Genomic DNA, 17547 nt, shown 5'->3' with positions numbered 1-17547 from the left:
TTGCATTCAGTATAGGTTTACTTTTTCAAGTTAAAGAAAAGAATACGAGACTTATTAGCTTTTTATTTTTCTTGGACTTCCCCATATTGCACTATGATATAATAAATGTATTAAGAGATTAAGACACATTTGACATTGCACATATTTAGTGTTTGATGATTCCGTCTTATGGAATGGGTTAATTAAAACAGAAATTTGGAACGTTATTTGTTGAATAAAAAACTATGGACTCCAGTACTTTCATTGATTATGGCATTCATTCTCATTGCCAATCTGTCGAATTCTTATATGATGAGCTTGCTATTAGTAATGGTTTGAGGATAGTAGTTTTATGTTATTTATTACTTTCTGTTTGAAATCGACGCTTGCATTTATTTTTTCTTCTAGGAATGTCTAAACAAGAGAATGAACCAACGTATGAACCAACGTACTTTGTTATGAACTTAAAAATAAGTTAAAATATAAATGCAACAAAGGTGGAAATACCCAAAACATTAAAGAAAAATCAAGAAGAGAATTTGTAAATAAATGATAAGCTTCATCTATAGACTCCTGCTAAATGATGTATCGTTTTGTTGCACATTTTGCATGTATATGTCTGTCACTTCTTCGCTATTAGCAAATCATAGTATCTTTACTTATGTGATGTTGAAAATTATGTTAGCATTTCTTGAATATCAAAATATCTTTCTATGATAAGTTGGTTGGTAAATGTATGTTGATTTAATTCACAAAAATTAAGCAAAGTTAATCCTACATATATTCAAACTCAATTTGAGTTATTGAAGTGCATACTCTAAAAAAAATTCATTGAATTAAAAAGAAGAGGTGTTTTTATATCATGCATTTATTTGAAAACAAAAAGAAACTCTAGAATAAGAAAATTGTTCTTCTTTAACTCTCAAATTATGATTTTATTTTTAAGAATTTGCAGGAAATGTTGAACTATTTTTTCAATAACTTAATGCCAAAAAGAACGGACTAAAAAGATAGCAAATTTAACTCTTAATATTGGTTTGGGCCCGGGCTTAGCACGGGCCAAATGTCACTAGTATTTATATATGTGTGTATTTAACTATATAATAAGTGGAAGTCTCGTAGTTAATTTGTAATGAATAAGCCCGGGCCAAATGTCACCAGTATTTATATATGTGTGTATTTAACTATATAATAAGTGGAAGTCTCATAGTTAATTTGTAATGAATAAGCCCGGGCCAAATGTCACTAGTATTTATCTATGTGTGTATTTTAAACTATATAATAAGTGGAAGTCTCATAGTTAATTTGTAATGAATCCTTAAACCCAAATAGTTTGGAATTGAAGTTTAATAGTAGTAGTTGTTGATCTCGACCTTTATGCTGACAGAGGGACTGTTGCTTCCTCCTTGATATTGAGTCCCGAAAAATATAAGCTATCCAAACATATTGCTGCCTTGGGATATCCGTATTCATTGAACACATCAGGTACTGAAACAATAACAAATTGTTTCCGTTTAGGATCATAGATGAAAAGTTTTTCCTCCGACAGCTCATAAAAGAGAACTCGATCACCATTTTCACTGCACCACAAAAGCTTTATATGACGTGCGAAATGTAAGCAAATAGTGCGCAAGTTGCAAACGCGTTCATTAACAATTTGTCAATTTCCAACCATCTTGTTCCATAATCCATAGATCCAATCCTTTATCGTATGTGGCGCTATATAAACTAAGAACCTTTCAAAGTAGTCAAACAAAAGAAACGATTCACTCTTGCAAACTCTGGCATTGGAAGCTTTTCCACTTCATCTGATTTCACGTCACAGCATATGATTGTAGAAGTTGTGTAATCTACAAGTTGGCTGATTAAATTGCAATCCAGAGACCAAAATACTCAACCTTTAGTGCTAATGCTAATCCTCGGAGAGCAATAATTAAAGAATAGTTCTCGACAAGGGAAACTTCTTTTCGTTGTCCAACAACCCTTATTCAAAGAGTTGATGACATAAAAACAAGTGTTAAGAATTAAACGAGTGATGCAGCGGAATCGATTAGAATGCACCAACACAAGAACAATAATGCAATAAACATAATGAACACAAGATTTACGTGGAAACCCAATACGGAAAAAATCACAGGGCACGAAGCGCAAAGAAATAAACTATAAGGTGAGTAGTACAAAATGATCTCAAAAGGGTGTCGAAGCACAACGAGATCAAAGGAAATGAAAGATTACAATCTCTCAATAAAAACTCTCTCTAACCTATATGTGGAATATAGTCTTGTGTAGTTCTCCTTTTTCTTGATGTCCTGGCTGAAAATCTCCTTTAAATTGGGGTTGAAGACGTTCAAAATCACAATTAGAATGGGCCAAACAAGTCAAATCCCAGTTGGAATGAGACAATTATTGAATCCCAGTTGGAATGAGACAATTTCGTGAAACCCTTTTGGGACATATTCTAACAATCTCCACCTTGGACCAAAATACATCAACATCAACACTCGTCACCCCATAAAGCCCCGAAGGGCAATTTAAGCATGAAGAGCACCAACTAAGTCTAAGCAATGCTTAAACTCAGTAATAGCAAGCGGCTTGGTTAACATATCTGCGGGATTCTCTGACATATGAACTTTATTTACCACAATCTCCCCTGCAGCAATAGTATCTCTGATAAAGTGGTATTTAATGCTATTATGCTTGGTCTTCGAGCGATAAGAATCGGCCTTGGTAAGATGAATAGCACTCTGGCTATCAGAAAATACAATGGTAGTCCCCTATTGAACACTAAGATCAATAAGGAGACCTCGCACCCATGTAGCTTCTTTAACACCTTAAGTTGCAGCAATATGCTCAGCTTCGGTAGTAGAAAGGGCTGCAATAGACTGTAATTGTGCTTTCCAAGAGATAGCACCAGAGCATAGTGAAAAAATGTAACCAGAAATAGACAACTTACGATCAAGATCACCACCATAATCAGAATCAACGAACCTAACAACATCATAAGACGATGCCTTAGCTCTATCAAATACCAAACCAATATCAACGGATCCTTTCACATAACGAAGAATCCACTTCACGGCATTCCAATTATCTTTTCCAGGATTATGCATGTATTGGCTCACCATGCTTACCACAAAAGCTAAATCAGGTCTAGTGCAAACCATAGCATATATAAGGCTACCAACAACACTAGCATACGAGATAGTAGACATCCTCTCAATGTCCTCCTTGGACTTAGGACAAGATTCAGCAGACAGTTTGAAAAGAGCAGTAAACGGAGTAAAAATAGGTTTACAATCAAACATATTAAATCTATCGAGGACTTGCTCAAAATAATTCCTCTGAGATAGGTAAATCTTCCCAACTTTTCGATCCCTGTGAATCTCCATACCTAGAATCTTCTTAGCTACACCAAGGTCCTTCATTTGAAACTCAGAACTAAGTTGAGATTTTAACTTGTTGATCAAAGACTTGTCTTTAGAAGCAATCAACATATCATCAACATATAACAACAAGTAAACGAAGGAACCACCAGGAAATTGTTGAAAATACTCACAATTATCATACTTACTACGTGTGTAGTCTTGCCCAATCATAAAGGAATCAAACCTTTTGTATCACTGTCTTGGAGCTTGTTTAAGGCCCTAAGGAGATCTTTTCAACTGACAAACAAATTGCTCCTTGCTAGGAACAACAAAACCCTTGGTTTATTTTCTATAAATTTCTTCTTCCAACTCTCCATGAAGAAACGCAGTTTTAACATCAAGTTGCTCCAATTCCAAGTAAAAAAGGGCAACAATAGCAAGTAACACTCTAATGGAGGTATGACGAACAACAAGAGAGAAAACTTCATAAAAGTCAATACCTTCCTTTTGGTGGAAACCACGAACCACTAAACGAGCTTTCCATCTTGCTTCTTCAACCCCAGGAATACCATCTTTTAGTTTGTAAATCCATTTTGTAGTCAATGCACGACGGCCTTTGGGCAGCTCACAAAACTCCCATGTATTATTTTTGCGCAAGCTTTTCATCTCTTCTTGCATATCTACTAACCAATTTAAGGAATTAGGACAAGAAATTGCCTCAGACTAAGTAGAAGGATCAACTCCTTTGAAAATTTCTTGTGCAACTGCAAGAGCATAAGCAATAAGCCCATCATTATCAGTGTCAGCATATCGAGCGGGATTCTTTATAACTCGTCTCGATCTATCATGAGAAATAACATGATCATCCTCCACCTGTGGCTCGACGGGACGTGTGCTACTAGTACTTGGCTCATCAACAGGAGCCTCCTCGCTAGCCTGAGGAACTGTAGAAGAAATAGGGCCAACTTCGTGAGCTTTATGGCTCACTTCTACCTCCACATTCTCACTGCATCTTTCATATCATCATTACCCGTAGAGGAAACAACAGACTCTTTCCCAGAAGATAACATAACGGCCTCATTAAAAGTTACATCCCGACTCTGAATAATTTTCTTGGAGCTAGGACACCACAAATGATATCCTTTAGACTCAGAAGCATAACCAAGAAACATGCACTTAACAACCTTGGGGGCTAGCTTCCCATCATCAACATGAGCAAAAACAGTGCATCCAAAAACTCTAAGAATAGAGTAGTCAACGGGATTACCAGACCAAACTTCTTCAAGAATTTTAAAGTCAATAGATGAATGTAGAGACAAATTGACGAGGTAACAAACCGTAGAAATTTCTTCGGTCCAGAAATCACGACGGTGCCATAAACCAACATTTGAGAGCATACAACGGGCTCTCTCAAGTAATGTTCTATTTATACGTTCTGCAACTCCATTCTGCTGGGGCTTATGAACGAGAGTATTATGTCTAGCAATACCATAAATAGTGCAGAACTCATTAAACTCATTACTACAGAACTCCAAACCATTATCAATCCTGAGCTTCTTAATTTTTTGGCCAGTTTGATTCTCAACAAGGGCTTTGAATTTCTTGAAATAGGGAAACGCTTGACTTTTCTGTCTTAGGAAATAAACCCAGACCTTACGAGAAAAATCATCAATAAAAGTCAACATGTAGCTTTTTCCTCCAAGAGAAGGAACTTTAGAGGGACCTCATAAATCTGAATGAATATAGTCAAGAATGCCCAGTGTATGGTGTTTTTCTATGGAGAAACTAACTCTCTTCTATTTCCCAAAAACGCAATGATCACAAAAGTCAAGTTTACTCGTACCAGTTTTACCAAGAAGACCTCTTTTGCTCAGAATGGTCATACCTTTCTCACTCATATGGCCCAGACGCATATGCCATACACGGGTGACGGATAATGAAGTAGAAACTGATACAGACCCCGTCACAATTAAACCGTGCAGGTAATAGAAGGTCCCACGTCTTGTTCCTTTCATCAAGACCAGAGCACCTTTTGACACTTTGAGAACTCCACCTTCAGCTGAATATTTACATCCAAGAGATTCAAAAGCACCCAAAGAAATAAGGTTTCGTTTCAAGTCAGGTATATGACGAACGTTGGTCAAGGTCCTGATAACACCATCATGGGTCCTAATTTTTACAGTACCAATCCCAACAATGTTGCTTGGGGGATCATTCCCCATTAGGAAAACACCACAAGCTTTCTCATATGTTAAAAACCAGTCCTTGTGAGGGGACACATGATATGTACATCCAGATTCAAAAACCCATTCAGAAGAATTTTTCTTATCAACAGAGACAGCCATCAAAACATCACCTTCGGAATCACTTTCAACAACTCTTGCTTCAGTGGTTTTCTATAGCATTTTGTTATTTTCTTCTCTCTCTAGTTTATTCTTCAGTTTATGACAGTCACTAACTATGTGGTTTGTCTTCTTGTAGTATTTGTAGAATTTATCATTGTTGAATTTACGGCCTCTAGACTTGGACCTAAAATTCTTTCTATTACTCCCTCTATCATGGGATCTTCCTCTAACATACAAACCTTTTCCTTTGTCTTCATATCGCACTTCAAAATAAAAAAATTCTTTGGACAACAAATTAGATTTGACATCCTCATAACTCGGTATTTCATGACCACCATATAGCATGATTTCTTTGAAGTGCTTATACGTAGAAGGTAGGGAGACCACCAACAATATTGCTTTATCCTCATCTTCGACCTTAACGTCTAAATTTTCTAGGTCAAGAATAATAGAGTTGAACTCATCAAGATGATTTTGAATGGGGGGTACCTTTAGCCATAGATAATGTGTATAACCTTCTCTTCAGATGAGTTTTATTTGCCAGATTTTTTGTCATGTAGAGTGACTCTAACTTCAACCAGAGGCCTGCAGTAGTAGTCTCATGAATAACCTCGCGAAGAACCGTCTTAGATAGACATAGTTGGATATTTGAAAGCGCTTTTTTATCCAATTCCTCCCATTGATCATCTATCATAGACTCGGGTTTCCTGGATTTCCCAAGAAGAGCCTTATTTAATCCGTTCTGAGTGAGAACGACTTGCATCTGAACTTTCCAGATACTGAAGCTTATCTTGTCGTCGAACTTCTCGATATCAAACTTGGTTACGGTAGACATCCTGGATCTTGAACGCTCTGATGTCACTTGTTAAGAATTAAATGAGTGATGCAACGGAACTGATTAGGATGCACCAACACAAGAACAATAATGCAAGAAAGCAATAAACGTAATGAACATAAGATTTAACTGGAAACCCAAGACGGGAAAACTCACGGGGTGCGAAGCGTAGAGAAATCAACTATAAGGTGAGGAGTACAAAACGATCTCAATAGGGTGTCGAAGCATAATGAGATCAAAAGAAACGAAAGATTACAATCTCTCAATGAAAACTCTCTCTAACCTAAGTATGGAATATAGTCTTGTGTGTAGTCTTGATAATTGTTCTCCTTTTTCTTGATGTTCTGGCTGAAAATATCCTTTAAATAGGGGTTGAAGACGTTCAAAATCCCAATTGGAATGGGACAAGCCAGTCGAATCCCAGTTGGAATGGGACAATTATCGAATCCCGGTTGGAATGGGACAATTTCGTGAAACCTTTTTGGGACATATTCTAACAAGAAGTTACATATCAATATAACCTTGTTGTCCTCAAGGTTATAATCATAGCAAACCCACAAGCTTTCGTGCAATATTTGTCGTCATCGTTTAAATAAGGACATGATTCAAGAATTCAATATTCTCTGGTAGATGAATTCCACAAAACATACTCATTGTGGTCCTTTAAAAGTACCAAGCCATCACATGAGCACGAGATTTCAGCATGTTGGAATCTTTTTAGAGGAAATAGTTGCTTTTCCATCGGAATTATTTGGGGGTTTTCAAGGTCTCGAAACTCAAAGTGGCCAGTAGAGTTTTGTTTAAGTAACAACTATTCACGGCCCAATGCTTTGGATTGATTATGGTGAATCTTTTTGAATTTATTGTCAGATATTATAGCACATGGTCTAGAAACAGATTTGAAACGCAATAAAGATTTAACAGGAAGGATAGTAAGTATGGAAAATATGGTATGAATCGTAAGGTAAATGGATGTTGACCTCCTTTGTACTTTCTTCTTTGACATTATGATCGTTTGGTACAGTTGGAGAAGAGCGGCAGAAGTGATAAGTGTTGTAGTGGAGGGCAAAACAGCACCTCAATATTTATAGTTTAATTTTTGAGATATTGGTCAAAAACACGTATGAACTATGCTTTTTGACGAGTTTGACACCTCAATTATGAATTATGCTTTTTGACGAGTTTGACACCTTAATTATCAGTTGTTCCCTTTTTGTATCTAAACTATCACCAACTATATATTAAAACACCTCAACTATCCGGTATTCCTTTTTTTCTACCTGAAAACCCTAAACCCTATCGGTAGAAAAAAGGAATAACTGATAGTTGAGATGTGGTTTAATATATAGATAGTGATAGTTCATGTAGGAAAATGAAACAAATAGTTGTGCTGTGAAACTCGCGAAAAAGTAATAGTTAAGTGTTTTTGACCATTAATTATTATTTTTGCTATTTCTATATGGAAAAGGAACTGCATCTCAATCTCAATATTTTTTTTTGCTAATTATATTTGGAAAAGGGAAAACAAGTTCGAAAACTTCAAGTAGGATTTTAGGGTTCCTATATCTCAACTTCCTTGACCTACGGTTTCAATAATCCAACTTATTAAAAAAAAAAGACTTATTTTTCCACCAACTAGGAATTCTGGTAGTTGATACCCCAATAGAATTAAGGTCTGGGTGCTCATAAAAGAAGCTACACATGCACTTCTTATGGCTATTGTAAGCGTTTAAAAGGGTCCACCCACATAGCCAAACAATCCTTGGTTCTTCGTTTTTCTTGTGCTTGTCGATTGGTATATGAAGTTTTTTTTTTTCTTACCTGATGTTCGGTATCTAGTTTGGAGCTCCAAATACTTCAAATTTGCATAGTAAGACTCATTAAAAGGGACATACTTCCTATCAAGATTTATTTTTCATTTTCAGAATTCAAAGGATTCTATCGTCCCACCACAATTTTGGTTTATTTGTGTATGGAGTCGCATCTACCCTATACCAAAGAAAAGGTTGCATTGTATGCCCGTAATCCAATGTCTGTATGTACCTTTTACATCCTTGGAGCTATATGATTTATAGGAAGAATCAATAAATTAAGGGAAAAGGTACAAATATGCTCCTCAACTTTACGATTTAAAGCAGATACATCCTTCATTAAAAAATTGGTGTATCTATACCTCTGCAGTCCATAAATACTTCTAAAATATCAATTTTGATCCTCATAATATTTGATTAAACACATTTAACCGTTAATAAATTGAAATATACACCTTTGATCCTATTACTTATCAATCTTTGCAAAGTCAACACATTGTCTACATCAAACCATTTAATTAAACATGTACATGTCTTATATTTGTATTGATATTAAGTATAAAGGGACTAAAACGTACATTTTTTAACTAATTTGTGGCTCTTCTTAAAAAAATTAAAGGTTCTTGTCAAATTAGGCATTGAGTCTAACTCACACTTCAAAGCTAGCTTAAATGGAGGAGGATTGCCCAAGCCTTATAAGGAATCCGAGTTCTCGTCTATCACCGATGTGGTAAATTCTCTTCACCCTCCCCCGTCACGTCCAGATCCGAACATTCTTTTTTATCTAGGGTCCACTGTCTAGTTTGGAGTATGCACAGTCATGGACCGGGGGCATTTTCAACCACCATCGGTACGGGACCAGTCAATTGGCCGGGGGCATTCTGCCCCCCTCTTTTTCCCGGGGCCCCCATTGGATCGAGCCTGGGTCTGGCTCTAATACCATGTCAAATTAGGCCTTAGGCCTAACTCACACCCCAAAAGCTAGCTCAAAGGGAGGAGGATTGCCCAAGCCTTAAAAAGAGCCAAGGATTCTTGTCTGATACCGATGTGGTATATTTCTCTTCACTCCGCTCACGCCCAAATCCGAGCATTCTTTCTATCCATGGTCCATTATCCGGTCTGGAGCGAGCACATTTATGGACCAGGGGAAATTTCACCCCCCCCCCCCCCCCCCACCTATTGGTCTGGGACTGGTCAATTGGTCCGGTGGCATTCTACCCCTTTCTTTTTCTGGGGCCCACATCAGATCGGGCCTGACTATGATATCATGTCAAATTAAGCATTGGGCCTAACTCATACCCTAAAAGCTAGCTCAAAGGGAGGAGGATTGCGCAAGCCTTATAAGGAGCCTAAGGTTCTCGCCTGTCACCGATTTAGTACATTTTCTTCAGTTCTTTCTTAAAAAATAATAATTCAAGGTTAACTATGCCAAGTGAAATATAGAAGGACCAAAAACAAAATGTTTCAAAATTTAGGGGATCAAAAGTACCATTGTCCCTATCGTTTCTCTTTAAGAGAAGTGTAGAAAATGCCCAAAGTTGTCTCTTTTGTTTGAGTATAGGTTCAAAATAATCCCTTAAGTATATACTGAATGGACCATTTTGAACCTACTCTCAAACATAAGGGACTATTTTTGTCATTTTCTCAGGGAAGTTCGACCAGGATACAAATACCTTTTGAGGAAAGAGCATAGAGGGGAAGAAGAGAAAGGCTGAGAAATGGCATCGAATGCAGCAGCACCATTTTGGAGATCAGCAGGCATGACTTACATAACATATTCAAACTTGTGTGCTAATTTGCTTAGGAATTGCCTTAAAGAGCCTTACAAATCCGACGCACTGTCCCGTGAGAAGGTCCATTACACCATTTCCAAATGGGAAAATGGCAAACCTCAAAAACCCAGTAAGCATTCTGTCTCTTTTTGTTTCCTTTTTTTTTTTTTTTGTATGGCTAATAACGTTGGTTGCTGCGTGAAATTATAGATCTTTCTGCTGATTCAATTGTAACATAATACTCCCTCCGTCATTATTACCTTTCTTCTTTCGCTTATTTTTAGATCTCTATTATAGCTTGATTGTTTCTTTCTTTCTTTGACTGCATTTATCGTATTATATGTTGATATTATTATTATTATTATTATTATTATTACTACTACTGCCTTGGCACCTTCTCTTGAGCCGAGGGTCTATCGGAAACAACCTCCCTACCTTAGAAGGCAGGAGTAAGGTCTGTGTACACTCCACCCTCCCCAGGCACCACCTTGTGAGATTAGGAAGGCAGGAGTAAGGTCTGTGTACACTCCACCCTCCCCAGGCACCACCTTGTGGGATTATACTGGGTATATTGTTGTTGTTGTTACTCCCTCTGTCCCCATTTATGTGTCACCTTTCGGATTTCGAGATTGAAACTAGTTGTTCTTTTGACTGTAATTTTTTCATATGTCTTATATATTTTGAATTGTCAATAATTATAGTGACTTATAATACTTTTTAAGTAGTTTTCAAATATGTAAATTTTATTTGAAAAAACTTAAAAATTCTATGTCTAAATCCACAATCAAAATAAAAAGGTTTGAATCTCAAAATTCAAACTGTGCCACATAAATTGGGACAGAGCGAGTATTCCAGTAATTATTTCATGCTCCATCTATTTCAATTTATGTGAACCTATTTCCAAGTATTCCAGTAATTATTTCATACTCCATCTATTTCAATTTATGTGAACCTGTCCGTGCCAAAAAGAACGATCCCTTTCTATATTTGAAAACAATTTATCTTTATGCAATACTATCTAGCCACTCAAAATATACGTGACTCATAAAAGTTTTCTCTTCTTTCTTGAACTCCGTGCCTAGTCAGATGGGTTCTCATAAATTGAAACGGAGGGAGTTGTATTTTTTTTTCTTTTTCAAATTTGCTTATTTTGATGGGTAATAGAAAGGAAAAGCATAGGAGTTTTGGGATCTGATTTTGTGTGTGTGTGTGTTCAGTTTTAGGTTCTTGTTTGCGTTGCTAATTGTACTGTGCTTAAACGAATTAGGAATCTAGAAGAAGAAAAAGAATTGAACACAAAAAATGAACTGTTTTATTAATTCCAACTAAATGATTACAATCGAAACAATAGAAGAGAATCCCAGCTTGAGTTCCAATCCTGTAATAGCAGAATTAGGGTATTAGAGCAGTAGTGGAAGAAGAAGATTAGGTGAAGAAGAACAAGAATTAGGGAGAATTGAATAGAAGAATTACCAACTCAAAGTTATCTCCTTTTCTTTCCTCCAAAGTAGTTAAAGCTAACTGAATAATCCTCCACCGTTTGATTATTTAACTTACCATTTGATAATTTAACTTAACTGCTAAGTGAATTAATCATGGCCGTTGATTCTTAACCGACTAAATGAATTACTCAGCTCCAACAGGTGCCCTCTCGCATGCCATCTGCTTGGCTCATAAGCTGCCACGTAGCTCCCTTGTAGCTACTATTACACCGATCCAACTCATTTTCCCCCTTCCCCATTAGGAAACCCTAATCGACGATCCCAACAGGGGTCATCAATAGGTTGGATAGCATCAGGAGGAATTTTTTATGGCATGGGAACAAAGAAAAGAAACGTTACCACTTGGTTAAGTGGAAAGCAATCACTTTTGGCAAGAATCTTGGAAGGTTAGGGATCAAGAACTTGAAGATTCAGAGTGAAGCTCTTAGAATGAAATGGTTGTGGAAGTTCACCAACGAGAATCAACTCCTTTGGGGGAATATTATTAAAGCAAAGTATGAACAGGAAGACAAATGGATGACTAAGGAGGTCACTACACCATTTGGGGTTCGCCTATGGAGATCCATTAGAACACTGTGGAGTGAGTTGAGGGATAATTCCAAGATCAAAATGTTTGATAGGAGTAAAACTAGCTTTTGGAAGGACAATTGGCATGAAGTTGGCAGATTAGATGTGGTCTTCCTAGATATCTTCAATATAGTTCTAAACCAGCAAAGGACTATAGCAGAGATGTGGACACCTCAAGGATGGAACATCATTTTTAGAAGACATATCAATGACTGGGAAGTGCAAAGAGTGGTTGAATTCTTTAGTACATTAGAGCAGTTTAGTGGACTACAGACAGGTGGAGATATATTATGGTGGCAAGGCAGCAGTAAGGGTTTATTCAAAGTTAATGCAGCTTACAAGTTGATGAATCATTCCAATCAACAGATAGCCAACTGGCCTTGGAAACACATCTGGAAAACAAAAATTCCTCACAAAGTTACCTATTTTGTGTGGCTACTGGCTAAAGAAGCAGCTCTTACATAAGATAATTTGATGAAAAGAGGTTTCATTTTATGTTCCAGATGCTTTTTGTGTGTGGAAACATCAGAGACAGTTAACCATCTTTTCCTTCACTGTAAGATAACAGCTCATCTATGGAGAATTATTCTTAATCTCAAAGGCATTTCCTGGCCCATGCCTGGGAAGGTTACAAATGCTCTTAAAAGCTGGGAGGAAACAGGCTTACAGGCAAAGGACAGAACTGGATGGAGAATTATCCCTGCTTGCATTTGGTGGACAATTTGGAAGGAGAGAAACTCCAGATGTTTTGAGAATGTGGAGAATGGGGTGCAGAAGATCAAGTTAAGCTTTATTTTGCTGTTGTGTTTTTGGTGCAAGCAGATCTACTCAATGATACTGTCACTATAATTGATGTTTTAGATACAATATAGAGAGAGGGCAGTAAAAGTTAGACTTTCTTGTAAATACGGTTTCAGTACTACCTAAGTACTGTTTGCTACATATGAAATATAGAAAAAGTTACCAGTTTCAAAAAAACCCTAATCGACGATCCTTTCCTTACATTAACTCTGTTGGATAGATCAGAGATCGTGCTTACATTTTTTCATAAGCGTGGTGTCCGAGCAGTTTGTGTGCACCTTGACTAATTCTACAGGATACCCAAGTGTGTGGCTAGTGGTCAATGAAGTGGTTTGAGAACCATGGAGCCTCAGGTTCAATTCCTACCAGAGATAAAAATACTAGGTGATTTCTTTCCATCTGTGCCTTGGTGGATAGAGTTACTTGAAATTTGTTGCTGGTGGCAGGTAACATATATCTGTGGAACTAGTCAAGATGCACAAACTAGCCCAAACACCGTGGTTATCTAAACAAAATAAATAGGATACCTCTTGCCTCCCAACAACAAAGAGTACGAGGCAACTCTGTGCACTAAAGGTTGGTGGGGAAAACTTGGCATCTCGTGATTCCCAATCCACTTCGTTAATCAGGAGGCCACATCCTTGGGTGGAGAGATTATGCTTACATTCTCGCTCACCTACATTTAATAGTTTTTTGGGTTCCTAAACAAAAACATAATTTGGTGGTTTTGTATCTTTTACACTCTCTTCTCAGCATCAGTTAGATAATGCAATAGGTGTGCCTATTGCAGATCAGATAATTAGGTCATTAATTTCTTTGGTTGTGTTTGTGTTTCCCATTACTCTTTTATGTCGAAGTTGGACTATCACATTGATTTGATGGGTAATAGAACGGGAAAGGTTCAGAATTTTAAGTGGCAGATGGTGGGTAGGTGGGTTGGGGGTTTTGGGGGTGGGTTGGGATCTGATTGTGGGTATGTTCAATTTGAGGTTCTTGTTTGTGTTGTTAACTCTGTTAGGGGTGTTTGACAGGGTGTATAAAAATAGTCTGAATAGGATGTATTAGTAATGTTGGAATTAGTAATGCTAGATTCTAACTCACCCTATGCATTTAATACAACAAACCAAACCGTCAATAAAAAATAATGTGCTAGCATTACTAATCCCAACATTACTTATAAGGTGTATAACATACGTAGGTTGAAAACACTACCAAACAAGAGATTAAATAATACCAAAGCTAATACCAATATCAATGTTATCATTGTCAAAAAAAAGCTAATACCAATATCATTTCTCTAATACCTCCTACCAAATGACCCCTTAGGGTATCTCCGAGATCGTGCTTACATGATTTTTATAATTGTAGTGTCTGGGCAGCTTGTGTGCACCAAGAGGTAGATGTTGAAAAACCTGGCACCTCATGATTCCCAACCTACTTCATTAATTAGTAGGCCACATCCTTGGGTGCAGGGATTATGCTTACATTCTCACACACCTACATTTAATCGTTTTTTGGGTTCCTAAACACAAAAAGAATTTGGTGGTTTTGTATCTTTTGCACGCTCTCCTTAGCATCAGTTAGATAATGCAATAGGTGTGCCTATTGCAGATCATAATTAGGTCATTAATTTTCTTGGTTTGTGTTTCCTATTACTCTTTTATGTGGAAGTTAGACTCACATGGATTTCTTATATTTGCTTTTATCGTTTGAATTTAAACATTTAGTGTCTTCTAGTTTACCTTTTTTGGTTATTCAGCCTTTTAGTTTCCGCAAAGGGCGGTGATAGCATGTCATTGAGACGCACTTTCATCTTGCCTTTGTTTCCACAAGGATACAGATAGACTCTTTTGTCATAATAAGAATACAAATAATCTGTCTTGATGAGGATACAAATCAAGGCTGAACTTTCCCAACTATCTGCAAGGACATAGATCATACCGCTTGACCATCCGTGAAATTTTACTTAAATCCATCAACAATTGTCTATAAGCAGTACCATATTTTTGCCTTTTACTCTTTAAATACCAGGGGCTTTTTGTATGCGCCAAAGTTCGAACTCGTGACGTATGTGTTGCGCTCTTACTACTAGATTAAACCCCTCGGGGCAGTACCATTACCCTAACTCAACATGTTATTTGCGTTGGTTTCATATGATCTAATAAAGACATTATATTGAATGAGACCTGATGTCATTGGATTTTTACTTAATTGTAGTTAGTCTTGGCTAACTTTGCCAGTTTGAGCTTGCTCATATTGCTGGTCCCAAGCCCGGATAAAGTAGGAGGATTATGGTTGGCTGGTAGCCAATCTAAAACTAGTCAATTCATGATGAATCTTACGATACAGAGATTAATTTGCACGAGGAATGTGGTTAGGGAGGATTGATATAGTCGACCCAACGACACAAGTTGTTTATGACTGAGGCGTAGTAGTATTGTAGTAGTAGTAGTAGTTGTTGCTATTGTTGAAAAAATTGTATTCAGGTTGTTGAACTATCCACATTTATTTTCCTGTTTCCCTCTTGTAAAGATCCTCGCTGGCAAGCTTTGATGTGCAGTATGGGGCTAGATGTCATTAAAACTACACAAAGATAGCCACATCCCAAAGGTCATTGTGTCCTTGTTTACGAAAAAAAAGAAAAAAACTAGGTCGTTGTCGAATATATTTTTTCGGCATTAAACTCACACAAGAAGGAAACCTATTCAATGGTACGTATTACACTCCACCAGTATATATATCAAGTACCTCTTGCCTACTAAAATTTTGGTTTAAGTAGATGGCAGTATCCACATAGAAGGCGAATCCTAGTTCCCAAGGTTGTTGTCTAACAATTGCCTCTCAAGATTGAACTAGTGAGGATGACGGTGGATGAAAAAGCTTAAATGAAGGGAAAGGGGATGGGATACTTGACCATAAAAAACAAAAATACTTGACCACTAAAAAAAAAAAAAAAGTGAAGGGCTTATGCTTGTATCCTATTGTCATTTCTTTTCTGGATAAAGACAATAATTTATCCGACATGAAATATACCAGAAAGTATCAGGTTCTTGTTTTTACATGATTGCAGTGTGTTTTTTCCCCATTTTTGAAAGAGTCAAAAGGTTTAGGGGATAGAGTATAGGGTTGGCTGGACCATTCATGTGTTATTTGGTTACTTTAAAAAATTCTTTTTCATGGAAAAAGCTGCATGTTCGTTCTTCTAACAAATACTTGTACTGGTCTTTTTGCAGCCATCCGCTCTGATACTCCTGAAGAATGAGAACAAGGCTGGATCTTGCGATTTGTTTTTGATATTATGTGAATTTTTGTACTGCCCTGGTCCTGGCACTGGAACTGTATTAAAAGCAACCACTCTGAATTATATTCCTGTTTAATTCAAAAGATTAAGGCTTTCTTCTCGAGCATAACAAGTGATGGTTCTTCCTTTATTGCTGAAGTGTCTGTCTTATAAGTTATACTCATATTACATTGCCTAGTCTAATGCAAAAGGAAACATGGTCCTAATATTAGTTAGAAATTTGTGCTGCAGAATTCGAGCGGTGCAGCATACTATTCGTAAATCCAAATAGAACTGTTGTTTCTCTTTCTTAGTTCAACATGCCAACTTTATGTCAGATTATTCCTTCTCTTCGTGGAATATGAATATCTATTCTGAGATTGCCTTGGAAAATAAGATGGAGGGAATAGACCTCCATGATCAAGTAGGCAACTTGTTGCAAGTACAACCAAAGTATGCGTTTACCAATCAACCCTTCACCCGCTAACCACCTCAACCCTCAACCAGCACCAAAAGAATAGGAAAAGAATAAAAAGAAAAACAGAAGGTGAGATGGTTTAGTCTGTGAGAGTTATGTATTACTTTTCTAGTCATTTTTTTATTGGTAATGCAAAGCCAAAGTTTCATTGTGGTTCTTTTTGTCTCACTTCTCTTTTGTCCACTATGAAGTGCAAATGTTCCTCATAGGTGGTGGAAAGTCTTTCATTCTTCTTTATATTGAGAAGTCCTTCATTGAATTAGTAAATGAGCTAGAATAAAAGAGGCGCACATTAGAATTGGGCTTTTTAGGCAAAATAGGTTGATTTGTGCGCCCCCACCCCAAACCCCGCCAAATCCCTGTACGCAAGGCCTTTTTCAAATCTAGTTTTGTAAAACTTACTTTTTGAATATTTTGGACTTAGTGAAAGTGTTTGGAAGTGTTGTTGAATTTTGGGGAGGGCTAAACGATTTGTACCATAATTGGTCCGAAAGAACTTTCAAGGGACACAGTGATTTGATAAGTTGTTTTCTTGTTTTACTGTTTCTGTATCAATATTGTCACAACGGCAATGAAGAAGACTCGTGCAGCTTCTGAATATTATTCAAATTCACTTTATGTGGTTATAAAAAGAGAATAAAAATTGTTGCATATACTAGTATACTAGCTTAAAACTCATTCTATATCTGAAAAACAAGGCGAGGAGTTCAATTGGTTGTGTATGGGTATGAAGTTTGAATTTTGGAGGTAGAATAACTTTTAACTTTAAGAGGCTTACACTAGGGTAATACTTATATAGTTATATGAAGTCA

General features: G+C 36.9%; 1 protein-coding gene across 1 annotated transcript; it reads left to right on the top strand.

Annotated features, from left to right (window-relative positions):
* The first annotated feature begins 9987 nt into the window (after nucleotides 1-9987).
* Nucleotides 9988-16390, top strand: LOC132602409 (ATP synthase subunit epsilon, mitochondrial-like). The gene is made up of 2 exons (XM_060315269.1): nucleotides 9988-10237; nucleotides 16211-16390. The coding sequence occupies exons 1-2, from the start codon at nucleotides 10054-10056 to the stop codon at nucleotides 16237-16239; spliced, it is 213 nt and encodes a 70-aa protein (XP_060171252.1). The 5' UTR covers nucleotides 9988-10053; the 3' UTR covers nucleotides 16240-16390.
* Nucleotides 16391-17547: the final 1157 nt, after the last annotated feature.

Source organism: Lycium barbarum, chromosome 7 (genome assembly GCF_019175385.1).
Source record: "Lycium barbarum isolate Lr01 chromosome 7, ASM1917538v2, whole genome shotgun sequence".
NCBI lineage: Eukaryota > Viridiplantae > Streptophyta > Magnoliopsida > Solanales > Solanaceae > Lycium > Lycium barbarum.
The sequence above is the reverse complement of the archived record's forward strand: the minus strand, read 5'-3'. Positions and strand labels throughout refer to the sequence as shown.